Here is a 20,359-nt window from a genome sequence, read left to right on the forward strand (position 1 = left end):
TTGCCCGCCTCTCCTCGTTATTTACAAACCGTTCCTATACTCATCTCAAAATTTTTCTCACAGCTTTGAGTTATTATCAGCTTCCATTTAAATCCTGGTTCGATGACCGAATCGGCTGCCCAAAAAGCAAGCCATTTTTGAAAGGTTGTATGAGAAATTCGTGATATTATCGGCTCTCAGGAAATCACCCAATGGCTAAAATTGGTGGTATAAATGTTTGAGTGCTTAAAATAATCGTATTCAAGAAACTAAGGCATTAGACTATGGAGTCAATTTCGTTTTAATAATATAACGGGATTTACTACCGGTGATTTAGCTATTATAGCCCCAGAATACTTTTAAAGCGCCTTTACTTTCCAGAATCTTGACGGAATTTTTTTTTGGCTTAAACGACTCAAGAGACATTGTAGTTAAAAAATATAAAGAATTTTCGATTTTGACAAAGAGAAAAAAAAATGTTCGTTCAGGCACACCGTGTATTGTATGGAGTACTGCAGGCTGCTATTCAACCCTTGTCTTCAGGTTAAAATTCTTACAAGGAAGCCCTTTGCAAGAGGCAAATTTTTTGTAATTTCTCCCAATATTTTCTCCATTATATAATTGAACTGCTTGTCAAATTCTGAGGTCAATTATATTTAATTGCAATTTATACATTTCTTTTTTTCCCTTCATTTTATTTTTTGTATGGAGAAGTTTCGTTGATTTCTTCGGATTTCAAATACTGTAACTTCTCTTCTATTCGGCCGATTTTTATGAATGAGACCCCTTTTAATTCGTCTTTTAACGCAGAGTAAGGAAAAAATTGCTAAGTACACACGAAACAATTTTTTCGAAAATTGGACGAATCCTAGCGTGACGGTGAAATGGTTAATCAAGCGTAAATAATCGGGCGAGGGTTTGGGTTGAGGGTTGAGTGCTGATCTGCTCAGCAATCCTCGAATCAGTTCGTTTGCTTCTGCTTATATATGCATATTTTAAATTAGCGCGGAGCATTCTAAGGTTTTCTTTAAAAAAACCAAGTAACGTAGACTCTTGGTATTCATTGTACATAAACTAGAAAGCCCCAGAATGAGAAAAAACTTTAAATCATAATTATTGACGGATTAGTAAACTTTTTACACGCTTTGGAAAATCTCAGAAGTTCCGGCAGTCACTTTCCGGTAAGGAACTAAGGGACTCGGTTATTGTATCGAGTGGGGGGTCGAAACGATCGCAAAGGCGGAATACTATGTATATGCGCCAACTAGTTCATTTACAGAAAAGAGACTTAACATTTAATATTGTTTCATACAAAATATACAGAATTTCTATTGATGAGAAATCACTGGGTAAAATATTGTTCAAAAATATTTACACAATTATAAATAACAACAAAGGGAGCATATTTAAAGGAATGGTAACCACATGAACAAGACTGCTCCTTAAACTCATGTTTCAAGGGAGATGCTTGACAACGAGAGTTAGTCAGATCTAGTTGAGTATTTAGCCTTCCTTTTCTCTTTCTCTTTTTCTTTGCTTGAGGGTCCAATTCCTAAACTTTCTTCATATTTAGTGATAAGTTCTTGTTGCAAGGCTGGCAAGCATGGTGCATACTTTGAAAATTCCATTGCGAACTCACCTTTGCCTTGAGTTGTAGATCTTACCTCTGTAGCATAGCCAAACATTTCATTTAAAGGTACCTGCATAAAAAAATATACATATATCGGTTTATTAATAACATTGTAATAGCCCCCGCAAGAACAGGAAGTGAAATCAATAATAAAAACACAGTAATTAATACTGACCAAACAAACAACCCTAAGCATTCAAAGTTTATGCCAAGAGCCCGCATATTAAAAATAGTAACAATAAAATTAACTGAACCTAAGATTGAAGACACACCGGCAATATGTAAAGAAAAGATTAGTAAATCAACTGATAACCCCCTATGAGTTAACCATATAGTATAACCTAATATATATATGAGGGGGTGTGTGTGTGTGAGATAGGAATCTGAAAAGGCTTTCATGCTGACTAGAATCATGATGGCCTTTTGGTGTAACCCAGCACTCTCGGCTAAGATAATGATGATACAATGAACAATTAAGTAAATAGTAAAGTGATTTTTGAAAACTCATAAATTCCTTCACCTTTATTTTTAATTGGACAGTTGCTTGACAGGCTACTGGTTAGCATCCTCAGAAAACGAGTTGTGACTCACAAAGTGCAATTTTCCAATTGAAAACGAGTTTGAAGGAATTTAAGATATTTCAAAAATTGCGCAACATTATACTTGTCCATTTTAATGATATTCGTTGTTCATACAGGTACTTATCCTCTTCAACTTAAAAATACCAATGTTTCTCAGGCATATATTATTAAAATGATAATCCTTAAAATCTGAAATAAATTGATACCTGTAATCCAGTAGAAATAATACAGAAAAGAGTGCAAGGTGCAAATGATCTTTAAGAGCCCATTACTTTTATATCCACTTGATCAGATGGAATGAGTCGTTTTAACCAATATGTTCTGTCATCTTTTAAAAATATTACAAAAGAACAGCCTGCAGTAATTCCTTTTTTAGCATTTTCCTTTTTTGACACTTCCCAAAAAACTGCATTTGTACTCATGAAAAAAGAGCCTTTTCAAATGCAGTTTTAACTGCATGTTTGTAACAAGCAACTACATAAATCATAATGAGAGCTAATTCTAATTTGGGGGCTAACCATCTGAGAACCTGAACAACGTATCTTTGTTTCCAGAGTAGCAGATATTTTGACACCATTTTTTTTTTCAGAGAAAGCTCATTATCACTGTCGACTGTCGCACTAAATTCAAGTGATTTCTCTGTGTCCTTTAAAGAATTTTCTCTGAAAATTTTATACCAAAATCAAGGATAAAATCTTCTCAGAAAATTAAAAATTGAGCAGAAGTTTTGAAACAACCCACTGGTAATTCGTCTTCTAACGATTTCACCATCTGTTTGAGTGTTAGCCTTCCTTCAAAACAATTAGACTTAATGTACTCTTTCCTGGGGAGAGGACTGCAAATAAGGAGTGTTGGCGAAGGACCCTGTACATTCCTAATGGAAAAGTGCACCACAATTTTTAATTTTTTTATTGCGTTCAACTCATCTCAAGATGCTGATAAAAAGTCAACATTGCGCCAACTTTCCACAATGCACCGTTTTCGCACAAAACACCCGGAATGCTTCAATTATTCGGCAATAAAGAGTCAGAAAGATTCCTCATTTCAGCACTCGAGTGAACAGTCAGACGAGGAAATCAGGGGAACTCCAGAACCGAGCGGCAGTCTTATCTCGGATTCTGCACGCCTTTTGGCTTCACCATCCAAATCAGATTTGTGAGGAGCATTAGAACAGGAAAGTCGGAGAAAAACAGTAAATGTCAAACAGACGAGAGCAGGAGGGAGACAGCCTCAGAGTAGGCAGGAATAGATAAGGAGACAGACACTCGCTACGTTTTTTCTTACTCACATCAGACCTGTTCTTGAATGCTTCGTTATGTTTGACTCTTTAGCGTCGAATAATTGAAGCAATCCAGGCGTATTGTGTGAAAGCGGTGCATCGTAGAAAGTTGGCGCAATGATCACTTTTCATCAGCATCTTGAGATGAATGAATGCAGTAAAAAAATTAAAAATTGATCATTGTGCACTTACCCAAAAGGAGTGTGCAGCGTCCTTTCCGCCTTGGTCACTATCTACAAAGACCAGATACAATATATGAATTCAATATGTGTAGAACCAAAAGTAAGATCAATTGTATATTTCATAGAGGACAACATACCTCTGCGTAGAGCGTGGACCATCCTTCCGAGCTCTCAGTTCCTAAGACAAGCCCGTGTCGTTTGGTTATCTGACCCATTACTGTGCCGAAATGTTCACTGGGGACCGTTACTTCCACGTACATGATGGGTTCTATAATTTGCCAATGTCCATCTCGAAAAGCTGTAAAAGACAAATTCAATGTGATTCAATTACAAATTCACTGGATGGTTAAGGGATCCCAATACTGTGTCTTTGATTAGCAAGCTTTCTCATTGCAATTGTTTCTGAGAAGCCATTTCAGAGCTGGATCTGACTGTTTAAAGAGATATTTTTTATACTAAGTGTATAACTTCAATTTTATACCCCCAGCAAATCCTACAACTTGTATGGATGGTTGCATCACTGAAAAGGATGAGTTGATGTAAGATTTAAAATGAGTTATCTTCCGTTTCATCCTTTAATTAATTATGAAACGCTGAAAGGAAAGCTTGAGTGTGTTGACATTACAGAGAGATAACAGCATATAAATGCATGTTCTGTCCGGGGCATCATGTTCTGTATTTAATTTATTATTCTTAGGTTTCCCGAGTATTTCCTAATTGTTGTTTTTAGAGGTTTTTATATGAACTCGAAAAAAGGTTTCAGTCACAAGGAAACTAGGATATGGTGTCTAAAATTTTTGACCTGGCTCATTCCCTGATTTTCAGGAGCTCATTCCTTGACAAGAAACTGGTGTTTTTTCCAACTTCCCCAGGATTTTCTGGGGGAAAAGAATAGAACTCTCCAGAGTTCCATTTAGGAATATCAATTTTAATTCATCCTTCAGCCATTTCTTCGGCGCTCATTCAAAATTTTAATTCCAATAGTGTTCCTGATGTTTATATTATCAAGTCAATGAAAGCTCTTCCACTCTTTCGATGATTTGAAGTTTCAAGTGTCATTCAAGAAGTCAATTATAGCGCTCAGTCAGATTAGACTGCCAAATTTGAAAACGAAATGATCCCTAAGCGGTAGAAGGAGAGATTCCCCGTCTCTGGAACAGATTCCCTGATTTTTCCTGTAAATTTTCATTCCCTGATGAATCCCGATTTTTCCCGTTCTAAACACCATGGACTAAGATGGCAGAAGTTTTATCACCCTTGGACACGAAGGAATGTTACCTGCAAGATTCCTCATCCCAGGAAGGCACTAGATGGAGAATGACAGGCATTGCACATTTCCCACATAGTGGCTGGTAGTGTTGGGTTGAATCCTAAATTTACCTAAATCCGAATCTCAAATTTTAACTTTTGAATCCTCAAATCCCAATCCATTGCAAGTCCTTCTTCTTTCAGAAACTCAGTACTTTTTTTTATTTATTATTACGCAAGTAAACAAATATTGACAGCTATACCTAGACGCAGCGAGGATTTATACCAATATTTACTGTTTGAGAACATTCTGGAATGAGTCAAAATTTGAGATCGATGAGATGGAGAGACAATGTCGATATTTGACGAGAACCTTCGGAAATCTTCAGGATTCGACTTCAAGGCGCGAATTTTGAAATTTCAGGGGATTCACAGATTTGGATTCCGGTTCAAGCGAATCCCGATTCCATGTCCCAACACTAGTGGCTAGTATCTTTAGAAGGACAGGGAGATGGGATCTTGATCAGGATTACAATTTTTTTTTGGGGGGGGGGGGGAGTTTTTCTCAAAATCACAGAGCGATACAGGCAGAGGGAGGGAGGAAGGGGGACTGCAAATTAAGCATTATGTGATTCGGGAATGACCAGCTGGATTAAAAAGTATTTCTTTAACAGATTTTCAAGGCTTAATGATTTTGGAAAATGATGATCAAAAACTAGTTTTTACACGGAGAAATATTTTAATGAAAAAATGTCAACAAGAAAAACGAAAGCAGCTGAATAATGTATGTAAGTGAAAGTTCCTGATTCCAAAAGGACAGCCACTTCTCGAACTGGGACAGGGTCTGTCAAACTTAACGTCATGCTCTCTACTGCGCTAAGATTAATTATTCTTCACATTACTTTTACTAGGCAATTCGCTATATTTTACTAGGCAATTCGCTATATTGCGTTTTGGGTTATGATGTTCCACCCCCCTGTGCCTCTATTTGCTCATTTGCTGCAGCTGTTGGCAAAGAAAAGTAAATTGAGAGTGAATTTGTGTGTCTGCTGGAAGAAAACAGTGCTAATGACCAACTTTGTCCCTATTTTTGCCATGGTTCACCGTTATGGTAATGAAATCAACATGTTGGTTATGAAAGAATTTGCTTACCTTCTTTCATTGCTCCTTGAGTGGCAAGACAGAAGGCATGTTCGCTAGAATCAACTATGTGGTGGTCTCCATCCTGTAATGTAAATCGTAATCCAGATACTTTATTACCAGTGAGACAACCTTTTTCCAAAGATAACTGGAAACCTCGCTTTATTCCAGGGATGAACTGTTTTGGTACATTTGGTCCTGATGTTGAATCAATGAACTCTACTTTGGTGTATAAATGTGGAGGGAGTGGCTCCAATATGCCAATCACTCGACCATACTCTCCATGACCACCTGACTGTTTCTTGTGCAAGTAGTCAAATTCGATCGGTGATGCAAGAGTCTCTCTGAATGCTACCTTGGGTTTTCCTAGAACCACAGGACATTTGTATTCTCTTTCCATTCTCTGAAAGCCAAAAAAAGGGCAAAACTTCATTATTACACAGGATATAAATGTTTTCCATGCTACAATAGGAAGGGTACCTTTTTGAACATTGCTGTTATCTAAGAAGTTCTAAGTCTTTGATTGCTGGGTTGATGATGCAAATTTAGTGCCCTTTAGTGAGGTTAGCAATGCGAAATTGAACAAATATGATTCATTGTAGACTTTGACTCACCCGACCTTTTCCTTACTACTGACGAGAGTACTTACAGCGGAGAAATGATTTCTTGGAGCTACACTTGATTATACTCAAGACTTAAGCATTTGCACCTTTATTAAAATTTTCTACAAATGGACCACTAGACAAGGTACGAATTCCAGCATTCTGATACATACTTCTTAACCAAAATTTTACATAGAACACGATGCGCACAACGAAAATTACCGAAATCAACTCCTTACAAAGATATTCAATAATTCTTGGTGCGTGAATTCAAACCACCCGCTCATGAAAACTCAATGCTCTACGTGATTCACATCGCGCACTAAACATTATTATGACAGCCTCTGCGATATAAAAATCTGGCAACCTCAATCTTGACGCTTTGGCTCAGCTATAGCAAATTGCCAAAAGTTTGAACAACACATGGTGGGAAATGAACATTGCTCGATTGAGAAGCTTGCTGAAACCGGTGTAGTGCGCGATTTGACTCACGTAGAGGTTCGAGTTTCTTGTGAGCGGGCAGTTCAAATTCCTGTGTGTAACCAATGTGAAATAAAAACATTGATATCTTCGTTAGGAGTTGGTTTACGTAATTTTCGTTGTGTGAATCGTGTTCTACGTGAAATTCTGGTCAAGAAACATGTATCAGATTATTTAAATTCGTACCTTGTCCAGTGGTCCATTGTTACTGCTAACAAAGTCAAAAGATCTCGAAGATCATCATGACCTGAGAAATTTTTCCAAAGACTTATCTCCTTGCAGCAGAAAATGAAACAACAATGAGAAAATAAAATATTGGAAGCAATATACAAATGCAAACCTGGGCATAGATTTCGAGATGCAGTTCACCCATTCCTGAGACGAGGGTTTCTTGATTATCTGGATCATACCAAAAGCGGAAAGTTGGATCTTCTTTGGTAAAACGGCCAATTGCTTTACTGAATTGATCCCTGTCCTTCGAGTTGACTGGTGCAATGGAGAGAGAGATCACAGGATCAGGCACATATATTGATTCCTAGAAATCCAGAACAATGAATAAATTATGCTAAAAAACTGTATATTCCCAATTTCATTCAGCAAACCAAACGGTGAAACTCCCAAACTGTCTGCAGTGTTTAAAAATGTCCACTCCTAATTTACTTGTTATAAGGAAGACAAATCAGAGGAAATTTTTTCAGAATTTGCTTTGCACAGAGAAATAAAATCATGAAAGTTTTAAAGAATTGACTTGAGTAGTTCTCCATTTTGAAAATAAAGTATGACAGGAGGTCTGCAACGTCACAAACCCAGATACGTGGTTGGAAAGTTTCACCATCAATATATTCATGTATGTGTGGCAGGGTGTCGAGCAAAAGTTTCTGTCTTCCTTCCTGACTTTCCTGGGTTTTCCCTGACCCTTGTATTTTCCGTCTCTCTGATTTTCCAAGATTTTCCCTGATCTTTTTTTCCAAATCAAAAGAAACGTCAAAATAAACATAACTCAAAAGTAGAATGTACGGACCTGCCGCTTCCTATTGGGCTGAATTTTTTTTACAGACTCTGTGGATCAATTTATTTACCAAATTTCTTCCGTCATCCCACATGCGCAATAGGAAGGGCATAAAAAAGTCCCAAAAGTTGAGTCTTCGGCAGCTGATATTGATTTGCGGCGCATGGCTCCACTTGAGCAGTCTCCTATACCGCTTTATCACTCATTCACTCCCTCTTTCCCATCGACCTACTGCACAGGCAGTGGCTCCATGATTATGGGGTCTGAGATCGCGCCCCGGGATGGACACTTGTTTTTTATTTTCTGCATGATCACATCACATTTAATTTTTAATTCTACACTTACTTTGTATTACCTGCATGATCTCGTAAAATTTTCTTTTTAATTCTTCATTGGTATTAATCAGTTTATTTGAGAAAACATCGGGGGAAAAATGTACATAAAATAAGAAGGGAGGGGGGGGGGGAAGAGTTATTGGAACTGCTTGACTTATAAAAAACAATGAAGAATTAAAAAGAAAATGTTACGTGATCATGCAGAAAATAAAAAGTAAGTGTAGAATTAAATATAAAATGTTATCATGCAGGAAATAAAAAGTACGTGTAGAATTAAAAATAAAATGTGACATGATCATGCAGAAAATAAAAAATAAGTGTCCGACTAGGGAAGCAAATCCCAGACCCCATAATCATGGAGCCTCTGCCTGTGCAGTAAGGCTCCGTATGCCAATAGGAGAGAGGGAGGGATAAAGCAGCGTAAGAGACTGCTCAAGAGGAGCAACAAAATCAGCCACCGGAACACAACTTTTGGGAACTTTTTACGCCCTTTCTATTGGGCATTCTAGAAAACATGAGAAATTGGGAGAATGAATTGGTCCATGGAGTCTGTAAAAAACTTACTGTTCAGAAAGTAATATGATTGCAAGCAAATCTTGAAAAAATTCTCAAAATTTGAGAAAATTCGAATAGGCAATTTGACTATACTAAGCAGGATGAGCCTTCCTACAAAGGAAGCTTTAAGAAGAGGTAGCACAAAAAAATACAATCTAGCAATGTCATATGTTTCTAAACAGAACTGAAAACACTTGGTAAAACAGAGATAGGTTAGATTGAATCATAAGTAGATAAAAGATTCAAAGGTTGCATTTCAACTAACCATAGATAATTCTAGCTTCCTATCAGTAACAAAAGTGTCTCCACTAGCACAGTCAACACCAAACAAAGCAAAAATATCTCCGGCATAAACTTCATCAACCTCTTCCATCTCATTTGAATGCAGTCGTACCACACGAGAAGTTCGAATCTAAAATAAACAAAGAACCAAAAATAGATGACTCGGAAAAAATTAAGAGTACATTAAATTTTTGAGGTAAGAAATACAGATATGTGCTTTAAAATTTGGGTACAAAAGGTCTTGTACCTTCAAACATAATTTAAACGGGCAATGGACCACTAGACACGGTACGAATTTAAGCATTCTGATACATGTTTCTTAAGCAGAAGTTCACAAAGAATACAAGCATTGCTCGAAAATTTCTGAAATCAACTTCTAACTAAGATACTAACAATTTTACTTTACAGTGGTTACAGGCAATTTGACTTACCCAGTCATAAGAAACGCAATTGAGTCAAATCGTGTCTTACAACGGTTTTGGCAGGCTTCTCAAACAAGCATTGATCCTTTCCCATCCTTTATTGTTTAAAGTGTAAACCATATGATATAGCTGAGCCAAAGTGTCAAGATTGAGGCTGTCATATTTTCGTATTGCAGAGACTGCCATAGTAATGTTTAGTGTGCGATTTGACTCACGTAGACCATTGCATTTTCAAGAGCGGGAGGTTTGAATTCACGCATCAAGAAACATTATATTTTTGGTTAAGAGTTAATTTCAGTCATTCTCGTTGCACGTATCATGTTCTACATGAAATTTTCGTTAAGAAAGATGTATCAGAATGCTTCACTTTGTACCTTGTCTAGTGGTCCATTCATTCATGCAAATCAGCGACCAGTCATTGTTAAAGTGTTTCCATATGGAACATAAAATCTAGGATTTTTAATTTGTACCACAACACAAAATGATGATTTATCCCTACAAAATCCGATAGCTTTAATTAATACCTTACTTTTGGGTATATTTGTTGCTTCTGGATAGTTAATCCCAAAATTGCACACTATTTGTTGTTTTCTTTCAAATTAGACTAAAACAACTGGCGCATCTTTCCTCATTCTGCTATTTATCAGAAAATGTGTTTGTTATCAATCTCAATATTTCCTTCATTCAAATTAAGCTAAAATCTTCAGTTTAATAGCACTTAATTCATAGATAAGTAACTCTGTCTGTGATTCCAAATACTGATCAGGAGAGTGCTCATAACCATACCTTTTTCCCTGTTCGAGTATTGAAGATGGTGTCTCCTTTCTTCAAACATCCTTGATAGCAGCGCAAGTATGTTAATTGACCAAATTTACCCGCTTCTAGTTTGAATGCTAGAGATACCATTGGATGCTCATCTGTCCTTGCAGGGTTTAGGATAACTTTTTGCGGCTCCTCCCTGAAAAGTTATCTTGTATTAAAATTTTTCGATGGGGACACTTTAACCAAATTCAGCAAAAAGTTAGCAATTGGTTACATAGTTGGATAATTCACACGCAAGTTGCATTGCCTCTCAACAAACTTATCAGTGCCTTGCTCTCAACTCCAGTAAACATAAAACTGAACTACACTTTGCAAAAAAAAAAAAAAAAGAAGTGCCATTGTCAGCTTTACCTACTTCATAAAAGCACCTATCTGCAAGGGTAATCAGATGACACATAGACTGCTTCTGAAATGAGCCAGGAGAAGTAGTTCCTTGTTGGAAAATATAGTTCAACTGATCCTGATGCAGAAACTTACTTAACCTGTCTAGTCATTTTGGCCTTACAGCATCATTCAGCAGGGTTTAATTTTACACTTACTTGATTGACATAATTTTAGCTCAGCAAAACATGTTTTTCTTCTAGTGTTTCAGCTCAAACTTCCATTTTCTAATGCATTTTGCAAAATCCGTATTTTTAGAACTTGCAGTTGTAATTATTTTTTCACTGATGTAAGTATATTAAAGGATTTATTAATTGTCAGTTTTCAAGACTTAAAAAAAATAAGAAGATTCTCTGAAAATAAATTACAAATATTTTTCCCTTATATAATAACTCCTTCTTCCCTTTTCTCTCCTCCTCAATATCCAGGACTTCTTTTTCTAATGTGAAAAGTAGTCAATAGAGATGAGATTATGTTTGTGGTTTGCAGAACCTTAATGAATCTTACATGATGGTTACACTTTGTGCGGAAACATGTTTCGCGAAAAAACTTAGTGTTAAGTGTATTAGAATGGAGTTTTTTTCTTCTTTTTTCACTGAGCCTTTCACTTAACACTTGTTCCAAGGTTCCATTCATGGTTCATTTGGGAAAAACATTGATGGCTGACTGTCAAAATGCTGATGTCACTTGCAACCATTAAAAACCTTCAATTATATTTTATTTTCTTCAAGGAGAACTAATCAAAAAGTTTCCGAGCAGTTTATAGAATGAGTGAAGAAAATTCACAAAAAATTGTAATAGAAACTGCTGGGTGATTTTCCTTTTAAAAAATAAAACACAAGTGGAGACTTAAAATGTTGCAATCGGAAATAGGCAATTTTCAACTTTCGCCATGAACATACTACATTTTCTTACAGGTCATGAAACTGTGGAAGGACTTGTATGCTTGTATTATAAAAAGACAATTAAAATTAGACAAATATTGTCACAGGTTGCAATGATTCCTCTGTTTTTGAAGGAATTACCAGTTAAAAAGTCAGCAAACCCTTGGGTGAAGGGGTGTCAAAGATACGCAACAATACAGTCAGCAGGAAGGATGGTAAAAGATAATACTCTACACAGAGAATTGCGTAAACAAGGCTAAGTATTTTAAAATTTTTAAATATTTAGGCATTTGAGGCAGCTTACTTAGAGCTTCTAAAATACAAACAATTAATGATAATAATATGAGAGGCAATCAGATCTCAGTTGTTGCCATATAACCATACAATGAGCTTGTGATGAATGAAAATAGACAGAGTTTAACAAAAACACACTAGGTCCCATTTAGGTGGAAAAAATTAGTTGAAAGTATAAGTGAATTCGACCAGTTGTAAATTTGCTCATGTCTAAAATTCACAAGAGAAAAATATTTTGGAAATGAGAATATTTGTTAGACTTTGTCCTAAACATGGAGTCTTGAGAAGGTATTAAACTTTGAGTCACTTTTTATCACTTCTAGTTTGATGCAGCTAAGTGTACTTCTGTTAAACTTGACCTGTATGTTCAGTTTTTTTGAAGTATTTAAATTATCAGCCTTATTCACCCTATTTTCAGTCCATCCTTCTGTGTTGGTGGGGTGCATTTTGTTGCTTTTCTAGCTTTCAACTGTGTTAAAATGTTTTTAGTTTAGTCAGTGCTCTGTCTAATTAATCCTTTATACACACTGAAATATGTTTAATAGACTGTCTTTGCCTTGTTACAATAGTATATGTACAATAAAAAAATAAAAAAAAAATATGTAGTAAATAAAAAATTAAAGCAGTATAAAATCCTTTTTACCCAGGATTGGTTTCTTTTAAAGCATAATTTGTAACTTCTCCAGGGTTTGGTAAGTATGTTAAGACACCATCTAACAATGGTTGCACTCCTTTGTTTTTCAGTGCAGTTCCTACGAAAACAGGTGTAAAAGTTCGCTTCAGACAAGCTCTTCTAATTCCAGCGACAAGTTCCTCGTTGTTTGGTGTTCTCTCTTCTGCAAAATAAAAATCACATTTAACTCCAGTGAACAGGTGGGAAGTAAAGAATTGTCCAAAGAATGAACAAGATTGAAATTCAATTAATGAAATTATTCCATGAAATGGCAATTAAAAATTAACAATGTTTAGAAATACTGAAATGAGGTTGAGAGACTGCATTCGAGTAATTACAATCCACAGATAGTGTGGAACCAGCAATATTATATTATCCTGTTCTTTAATTACAGGTTGGTTATATTTTTATCAATAACATCAGCAATGGCTGCAGAAAATATAAAGTTAATTAACTTCAAGACGTGACTGTATGGCGGTACCTTCTAGGCCCTCTATTTCAGTTACTGTATTGGTAACTCATGAAATGGCTTCCTTCATAGTTGAGGACTTCTTCAGTAAAGAGACATGAAACAAAAATAAGTTTGGAGAAACGCGCAAGATAAGTATTAGACAGCTCATACTTCCTGAAGCAGTTGGAATTTCCCCTAACTTTAAGGTTGTTTTAGTAAAGAAAACCCTGGACCTTCGAAAAGAAGTGTCTAAGATTGCAGACGTCTGGCATATGAGGTTATTCTGAAGTGAAGCTTTTACAAAAACATTTTATACGTCCTTATACCAGGGATTGAACATTTTTATGCGGAGATAATTTATTTCTTGTTACTTATATTGTTGTTGTTTTTTTAACTAGATGGTGTGTAAGAAGGATGAAATGTAGGAAACACATCTTGTTTCTCATTTTCACTAGAAAGTAAGAGAAATTAATGCAGGTTACTTTTCATGAACTGTGAGTGTGTGGATGGGAAAAATGCAGAAATGTCCAATACGCGACACGATACAGTGATAAACTGTCTCTTATACACAGGAACACTGCAAAATCAGTATTTCTCCTTAACTCTTTGATCTATTTATCTCAGATTCACAAAAACATGTATAAATTATAAATTATTGGATACCTTATAATGCGAGGATTCAGAAAATGCATTCTCCCTGAAAGTCTAAGTGCGTATACACCCAGTTACCGAAGGAGTCTTAAGTGTGCATGGATTTTTCTATTGCTTCGATCACACACTAATTGATGGAGGGTTTAAAATTTTCAGTAAACATCCTCAGAATCTAGATATTCTTTTTGAACAAGTAAAGTAGAAATTATTATTATCTGTTGAAAACAGCATTTCTGCATGGGGAAGAAGATAATTTCAAACTGACTCAATTCTATTTCAAACACCTTCTCCTTTTCTTCTTGGGATGATATTCTGTAAATGAACAAAGATACGAACCCAAAAATATCTCTCCAAGAATTTCATCAGCATCTGAGACACTTTCTATAAGTTCTTGCCTTTTTTTCTCTACTTCATCCTTCATATTTTGTGGGATTTCAGCTTCTTTCACGATTTCCCTGAAAAACGAAATTCAGTTCATACTTAAAACTTGGGCACGGACAAATAAAATCTGCAAAATTAAGAAAATAGCTACAAAGGACCTTCGCAGTTTAGGAAGAAGTTTGATACACATGACTTGAAAGTTTCAATCAGATTTTCTTGTATTTTTTTCTTTAGCAACAAACAACATAAGTAATAATTTTGTACTTTATTGATTTATTAGACACAATTACTAACTTTTGAGAGAGAAAGAAGAAGGGGGAAAAAATTACACATCTTCCAATTAAAATTATGAATAATACATGAGTCTGTTATAAACTTCATGCTGAGTAAAAATTCTGATTGACTTACCCATTTTGTCCTTCAAAATATAGTGCCTTGCGTGTGATGAGATCAATGATACCTTCAGTATCACCTTCCAATCCAATGGGAAGTTGCAGAAAAGCAGCGTTGTGATTTAATTTCTCTCTAAGCTGTTTCATAACTCGAAATGGATTTGCACCTAATCTATCCAATTTATTAATAAATGCTAGACATGGAACATTGTATCTCTTCATCTGACGATTGACTGTCAAAGTCTGACTTTGCACACCACCGACAGCACACAAGACTAAGATAGCACCATCCAAGACTCGTAGAGCTCGTTCAACCTCCACAGTAAAATCTACGTGCCCTGCATAATACAAAGTATCAATAATTAACTTTTAATAAAAGAATACGAAGCAAAGACATGATATTCACTGAGGGCACTTTTATTTCCTGAGCAACACTAAATTTCTACACGGTAAGTAGTAAGATGGTAGAACAGGGGTTTAGAGTATGCTCATGCGTTGCTGGAGGAAGTCAGTGTTACGATTACTTTTTCCCTTGACGAGTACTTTTAATGTATTTGTGAGATGAGGAAATTCTCCAAGAATGAGCGGATTAAGCCCACTCCAAACAGCTAGTACTCATATAAAAATTGAATCACCTACAATTGAGGGAGGGAGAAAATTCCCATCAAAATAATTACGAATACGAACTTAAAAGCCCAGGTGCTTATTAGAGCAACAGAGAAAAAGATAAAAGTATAAAAAAAAAAAAAAAAAATGTGTATGCAGGAATATTGAGAAGGAATTTGCTTGTATTTCAGACCCGATGAATATACAAGGAGATGGAAATTCTCTTGACGGAATTTCTTACAAGGAAACCTAAAATTCTTGAATGCTCAACACTGATGCAACTAAAAATACAATTAAAAAAATTATTCATAATCTGAGTAAAAAGTATTTAATATAGAGTAAGTATAGAAGATCAGAGCTACGTCGGAGTATAAATACAAAGAATATTACTGTTGGTTAAATGAGGTTTATGAGTTTCACAATAAAGGAGTATGATGTTGTAAAATTGATACCGAGTTAATGGTAGTACAATAAAAAAAAAATTTCTAGGATAGCAACGAACAAGGATAGGTGAGAGACTTGTCGGCCTCTTATGGTGAAATTGTTGTAGCGCTGGTCCTATGATAGCGAGAGCCTGATTTAGATTCTCGACCAAGCAAGCTATTTTATGATCTCAAGCAAGGATAACCTGGTAGTAGGTGTAATATAGGGGATTGGGTGATTAATTTACCCTCTGACCTACTTGAAAATCAGAAAGAAAGAAAAACGTTATATTACTGAAACAGTGAAGTATCAAGACAAACCCGGAGTATCAATTATATTGATATTGTGATCCTTCCACAAAGTGTAGGTTGCAGCTGACTGAATTGTTATTCCTCTTTGTCTTTCCAGCTCCATGGAATCCATTACAGCTCCAACATTATCTTTTCCTTTGACCTGAAAAAGGAATGGAAGAATATTGAAATAACTCACTATTCTGGCATTTTTTTTAATGTTGATTGATTACTGAAAAAGTACAGTTGGGTACAGAAAGATTTTCGAGGCCCTAATTATGAAAAAAGATATCATGGATGAAGGAATCAAATGACATAATATATGCTTTTGAAAAAAGCAAGTTCAAAGTTTAAAAATTAGGAGGTGCTTTAGACACATGAGGACGTTAAACTTGAGTATAAAGACAAAAAAAATAATGGTTTCTAGTTTGACATTTCCACAAATCATACCCTGAATGAATTTTACAGCAAATAAACCTCTGAATTCTTATATATATATATATATATATATATATATATATATATATATATATATGAGTCGCTTTTATAGCGCTCTTTGGCGCTGTGCGACGCCTAATCGCCACAAAGCTCGGTCTTCCCACAGGTCATCAGGGAGTTGACAATCTCTTATCTCATTTAACACCCCCTGTCGCCAACCTCTCACTGGGCGTCCCCTACGTCTCCTCCCAGGAGGAACCCAATCAAGCATCTTTTTTGGCAGCCTCTCTTCCGTCATCCTATTGACATGACCATACCAAACAAGTTGTTTGGTCATGACGTCGAACACGATGTCATTTTCGACTTCCATTATCTGACGCACTCTATCATTACGGACCCGATCTCTCCTAGAAATTCCTGCTGACCTTCTCCAGAAATCCATCTCCGTTGCTCTTAGCATATCCTGTGTCCGTTTCTTCAGCTGCCAAACTTCACATCCGTATGTTAATATACTTTTGACTACAGCGTTGTATATCCTCCTCTTGTTATCTTTGGAAATCCGCTGATCCCAGAGGATTCCATTTAAAATCGCTATAGCCTTCCTTGCTAAGGTGTTCCTTTCCCTGATAGCTTGATCCGTCCTTCCATCCTGGGTCAACCGCACTCCCAAGTACTTAAAGTGCTCGCAGCCTTTGATCTGCTGCCCATCCTCCAACTCAATGCTTTGCTGATCACCGCCAAAAGTCATCTTCTCAGATTTGGATATGCTGACTTCCAGACCCCACTTCCGATACTCTTCTACTAGCTTGCGCATCATGTACTACTAGCTTGCGCATCATAGAATTCTTCTCTATAGTTCTTTGAATTAATTTATTACAAAAAGTGTAATATAACTCAATAACTTTTAAGGATTTTAAAAAGAAAAAAAGAACTGATACCTAGATGAGCCACATCTTATCCAAAAAGTAATTGAACACACCGATTTTATGGCTGGGGTCACTTATAGAATAATATGGTATTAAAAACCAGATTCGTTTACTTCCCCATCCTTCTCATAACAAACTAGTAACATGGGTATACACCCTCTGTAAAAATAATGTAACTCTTGGTTCGAAACCCCCTCCTACCATTGGGCACTTATGATCAGTTATGGATGAAAAATTTTCATCTTAGATTTTAAAAAAATCAGCACTGTGCCCTCATTCCAATGTTATACAACACAGCTCTGAGCATTCTCACTCTCCCCTCTAACACAAGTTCAGGCTCCTTCCCTCTCTCAAGGGTTACATATTTTATGAACGGTCATCTGATACTAATGTCAGGAAAATATTATGAAAGAGACATTTTCGGATAATTTTAGCGAGTTTTTTTTAGATATTCTGCATAGCGATTACCCCTCTTCCCTAAGATTGTATCTTCTCCTTGACTCGTCTGATATGCTGCCTGTGGTTGGTTGTCACTCACGTAAAGAGGGTGGGGTTTTTGTGGATTTTTCAATGATAATTCCAATTTTTCTCAAAGTAATAAAGTTTGCGTCATATAATTTTTCAGCTAGTAATATATCGCGGTCTCAATTTTTTTTCCTTTTTATAAGAACACAACATAAATAAAATGCTCAACAAAAGAAATTATTCATGCTCTTAAACACTGCATACTATATCCAATGTTATCGATTTTCTGCATTTTCCCGCAATAAGGGAGGAGGGAGTACGCAATGGATGACGCAATCAGGAGGGGGGGGGGTCAGAAAATTGAAAAAAATGGGTGACGTAATTTATGGACAGCCCCATAGGTGCTTTGCAGCTGTAAACTCACCTGATACCATTTAGTCTTTGCTTTTCACTAAAATGTCCTAATGACCTTCGGAGATTGTTGTGCAATGGGTAAAAGTGTTGGGCAAGCATATGTAGGCATAAAATTCATGGGATGGGTATCTCAAGCGGAGTCTAGCAACATCCGCTTTCAAATAGTTTACTGCAATAATGAAACTCTTGTGTTTCTGACTGCTAAGTTGAGCTTCGTAAATATGGTTCTTAATTTAAAAAAAAAAAAAAAAAAAAAAAAAAAAAATCTTATTCCAGATTCCATACTATACCTCATGCATTTCTGAAATTCTACCGGTGTAGAATAAAATTCTCTCTGTCAAGGTTGTTTTCCCTGAGTCGATGTGTGCGGAGATCCCAATATTTCTGATCAATTCAATAGGTTTATGTTCAGCAAATTTTGAATGGGAAGCATAACATCTTGCATAACCAACTCGCTGAGAACAAACAAATTTTAGGTGTTGAGCTTCCTTGCAAAAAGAAATGAAAAATTAGGTAATAATAAAGGGCTCGAAGATGCTGAAATCTTCAATACCTCAAAAGCAGACTTTAAAAAAGTTCACAAATTTCTATCACTCTGTTAAAAATATTTCTAGCTACTACTCAAGAGCTCTATATCACCAACAGGTTTTCTATAAAATTTTTAAAGATCATTGCATTATGACGTTAGCATAGCTGGGGCTACATAGGTTTCATTTTAATAGATAGTTGCTAGAGATACCTAGTTTGCATGCTAGAAGTTCATCAACTTTTGAAAACATTACAACTGACTAAAGAACTTCATTCAAAAATTAATGAAATAACGAAAAATACAAACAAGGGAAAAACTGGATTGGGTTTGCAACATTTAGGCAAAGTAATTATAGCCTTCAAGATAAAAATAATTTCCCCACAATGAAAAATAAACCCAAAACTCCATGAAGTATCAAGCAGATACATGAAGGTTAAACCTCTCTTCACAGCAAGCAAATGGCAGTTTGGGCCTTTCCTGCCATAAAATTGGATTAAATTTCAAAATGATTTAGGACACTAATCTTGTCAATAATATAGAAGTATTACTCCCTGACAGAACCTAACATGACAGTCTATATTCTTCATTAGAGTAAGTGCTGGTTATTTAGTTACAATACAGAATCGCAATAACAGCCGGTCCTCATTCTCTATCCCTCTGATGAGGGCAGAGGAGCTAAATTCAGTTGACCTGACAGTTAACAATGGTGAAACTCATTCAATGCGCGTTACTTAGTGTCACTTCTTACTTGCAGACACATCTAGCTCAGTTAACAGAAGTTCCGCAAAGTTCTTCTTAAGTGGAGTGGGGCCTGCTTCCAAAGGCGTGAAAAATAAGTGAACCTTCCCGCTTGCTCCATGCTAGGGTATAGATGTAAACTGGCGTTCGACGCGCATGTATTTCTTGTGGCTGACATAAATGACTCACGTAACTTGCATAAATCTAGGCAAACTTATTTTTTATTGTAATAAATGGACAAGTGCAGCACATGAGATTGTTTGAGGTTAAACCAAGAACTTAAAACCAATTGGATAAAACACAGACATGCTTACTTTAATATAGCTGGTGTAATTCAGGAGCTTTTCAAAATTTCTCTGCAGCTGGAGAATTCGAACCATTGTGCAGGATATACAAAACTAATGTATAAAGAATTACGAATGAAATTCCAACCGAGTTTTCCAAGAGTTTTTCAGAGAGGCACCATATGACCATAAAAAAGACTTAACCTATAACAACACGCCGACAGTGTTCCCCGTGTTCCCAGATGAAATGCCGGAGACCCTTTCGAAAAAAGCCGGAGTTTTTTACCAAAATGCCGGAAACTTTTTGAAAATGCCGGAGATTTTCAAAAAAATGCCGGCGATTCTAAAAAAACACCTTTTTTTTAGAAATACCAGTGAAAGTAGCCGGTTTTGCAGACTGCATCGCCTCTAATCGTATAAACCTGTTGATAGTGTAACGGATCAAATGTTGGTATCGATCATACAGGGTGATCGGGCGATCCATCAAATATCCCTTCCACCCCCTCTAACTTTTTACCTAATTGAGCTAAAATTTTGAAACTTGGGAGATGTCCCAAGGTCAAAGGGAGCTACTTTTTGGCCCTCCTAAAACT

The 20,359-nt window shown here is 36.1% G+C and overlaps 1 protein-coding gene across 1 annotated transcript; it reads right to left on the reverse strand.

The window, feature by feature from the left end:
- Nucleotides 1-1,224: 1,224 nt before the first annotated feature.
- On the reverse strand, nt 1,225-19,964 carry mEFG1 (mitochondrial translation elongation factor G 1). The gene is made up of 12 exons (XM_019050932.2): nt 19,797-19,964; nt 18,506-18,670; nt 16,003-16,135; nt 14,670-14,991; nt 14,217-14,335; nt 12,749-12,941; nt 10,511-10,682; nt 9,286-9,432; nt 7,462-7,656; nt 6,052-6,442; nt 3,789-3,949; nt 1,225-1,679 (listed from the first exon to the last, which is right to left on the reverse strand). Exons 1-12 carry the CDS (start codon nt 19,860-19,862, stop codon nt 1,461-1,463), a joined length of 2,283 nt encoding a protein of 760 aa, XP_018906477.2. The 5' UTR covers nt 19,863-19,964; the 3' UTR covers nt 1,225-1,460.
- Nucleotides 19,965-20,359: the final 395 nt, after the last annotated feature.

Source organism: Bemisia tabaci, chromosome 5 (genome assembly GCF_918797505.1).
Source record: "Bemisia tabaci chromosome 5, PGI_BMITA_v3".
NCBI lineage: Eukaryota > Metazoa > Arthropoda > Insecta > Hemiptera > Aleyrodidae > Bemisia > Bemisia tabaci.

Excerpts from the sequence above, each read along its gene's own strand:
- mEFG1 (XM_019050932.2), bottom strand. The coding sequence starts at position 19,862 with ATGGTTCGAATTCTCCAGCTGCAGAGAAATTTTGAAAAGCTCCTGAAT. Across the intron at positions 16,136-18,505 it reads GAATTTCAGAAATGCATGAG|GTCAAAGGAAAAGATAATGT; the intron begins GTATAGTATGGA and ends TTCCTTTTTCAG. Across the intron at positions 14,992-16,002 it reads CAATATAATTGATACTCCGG|GGCACGTAGATTTTACTGTG; the intron begins GTTTGTCTTGAT and ends TGTATTATGCAG.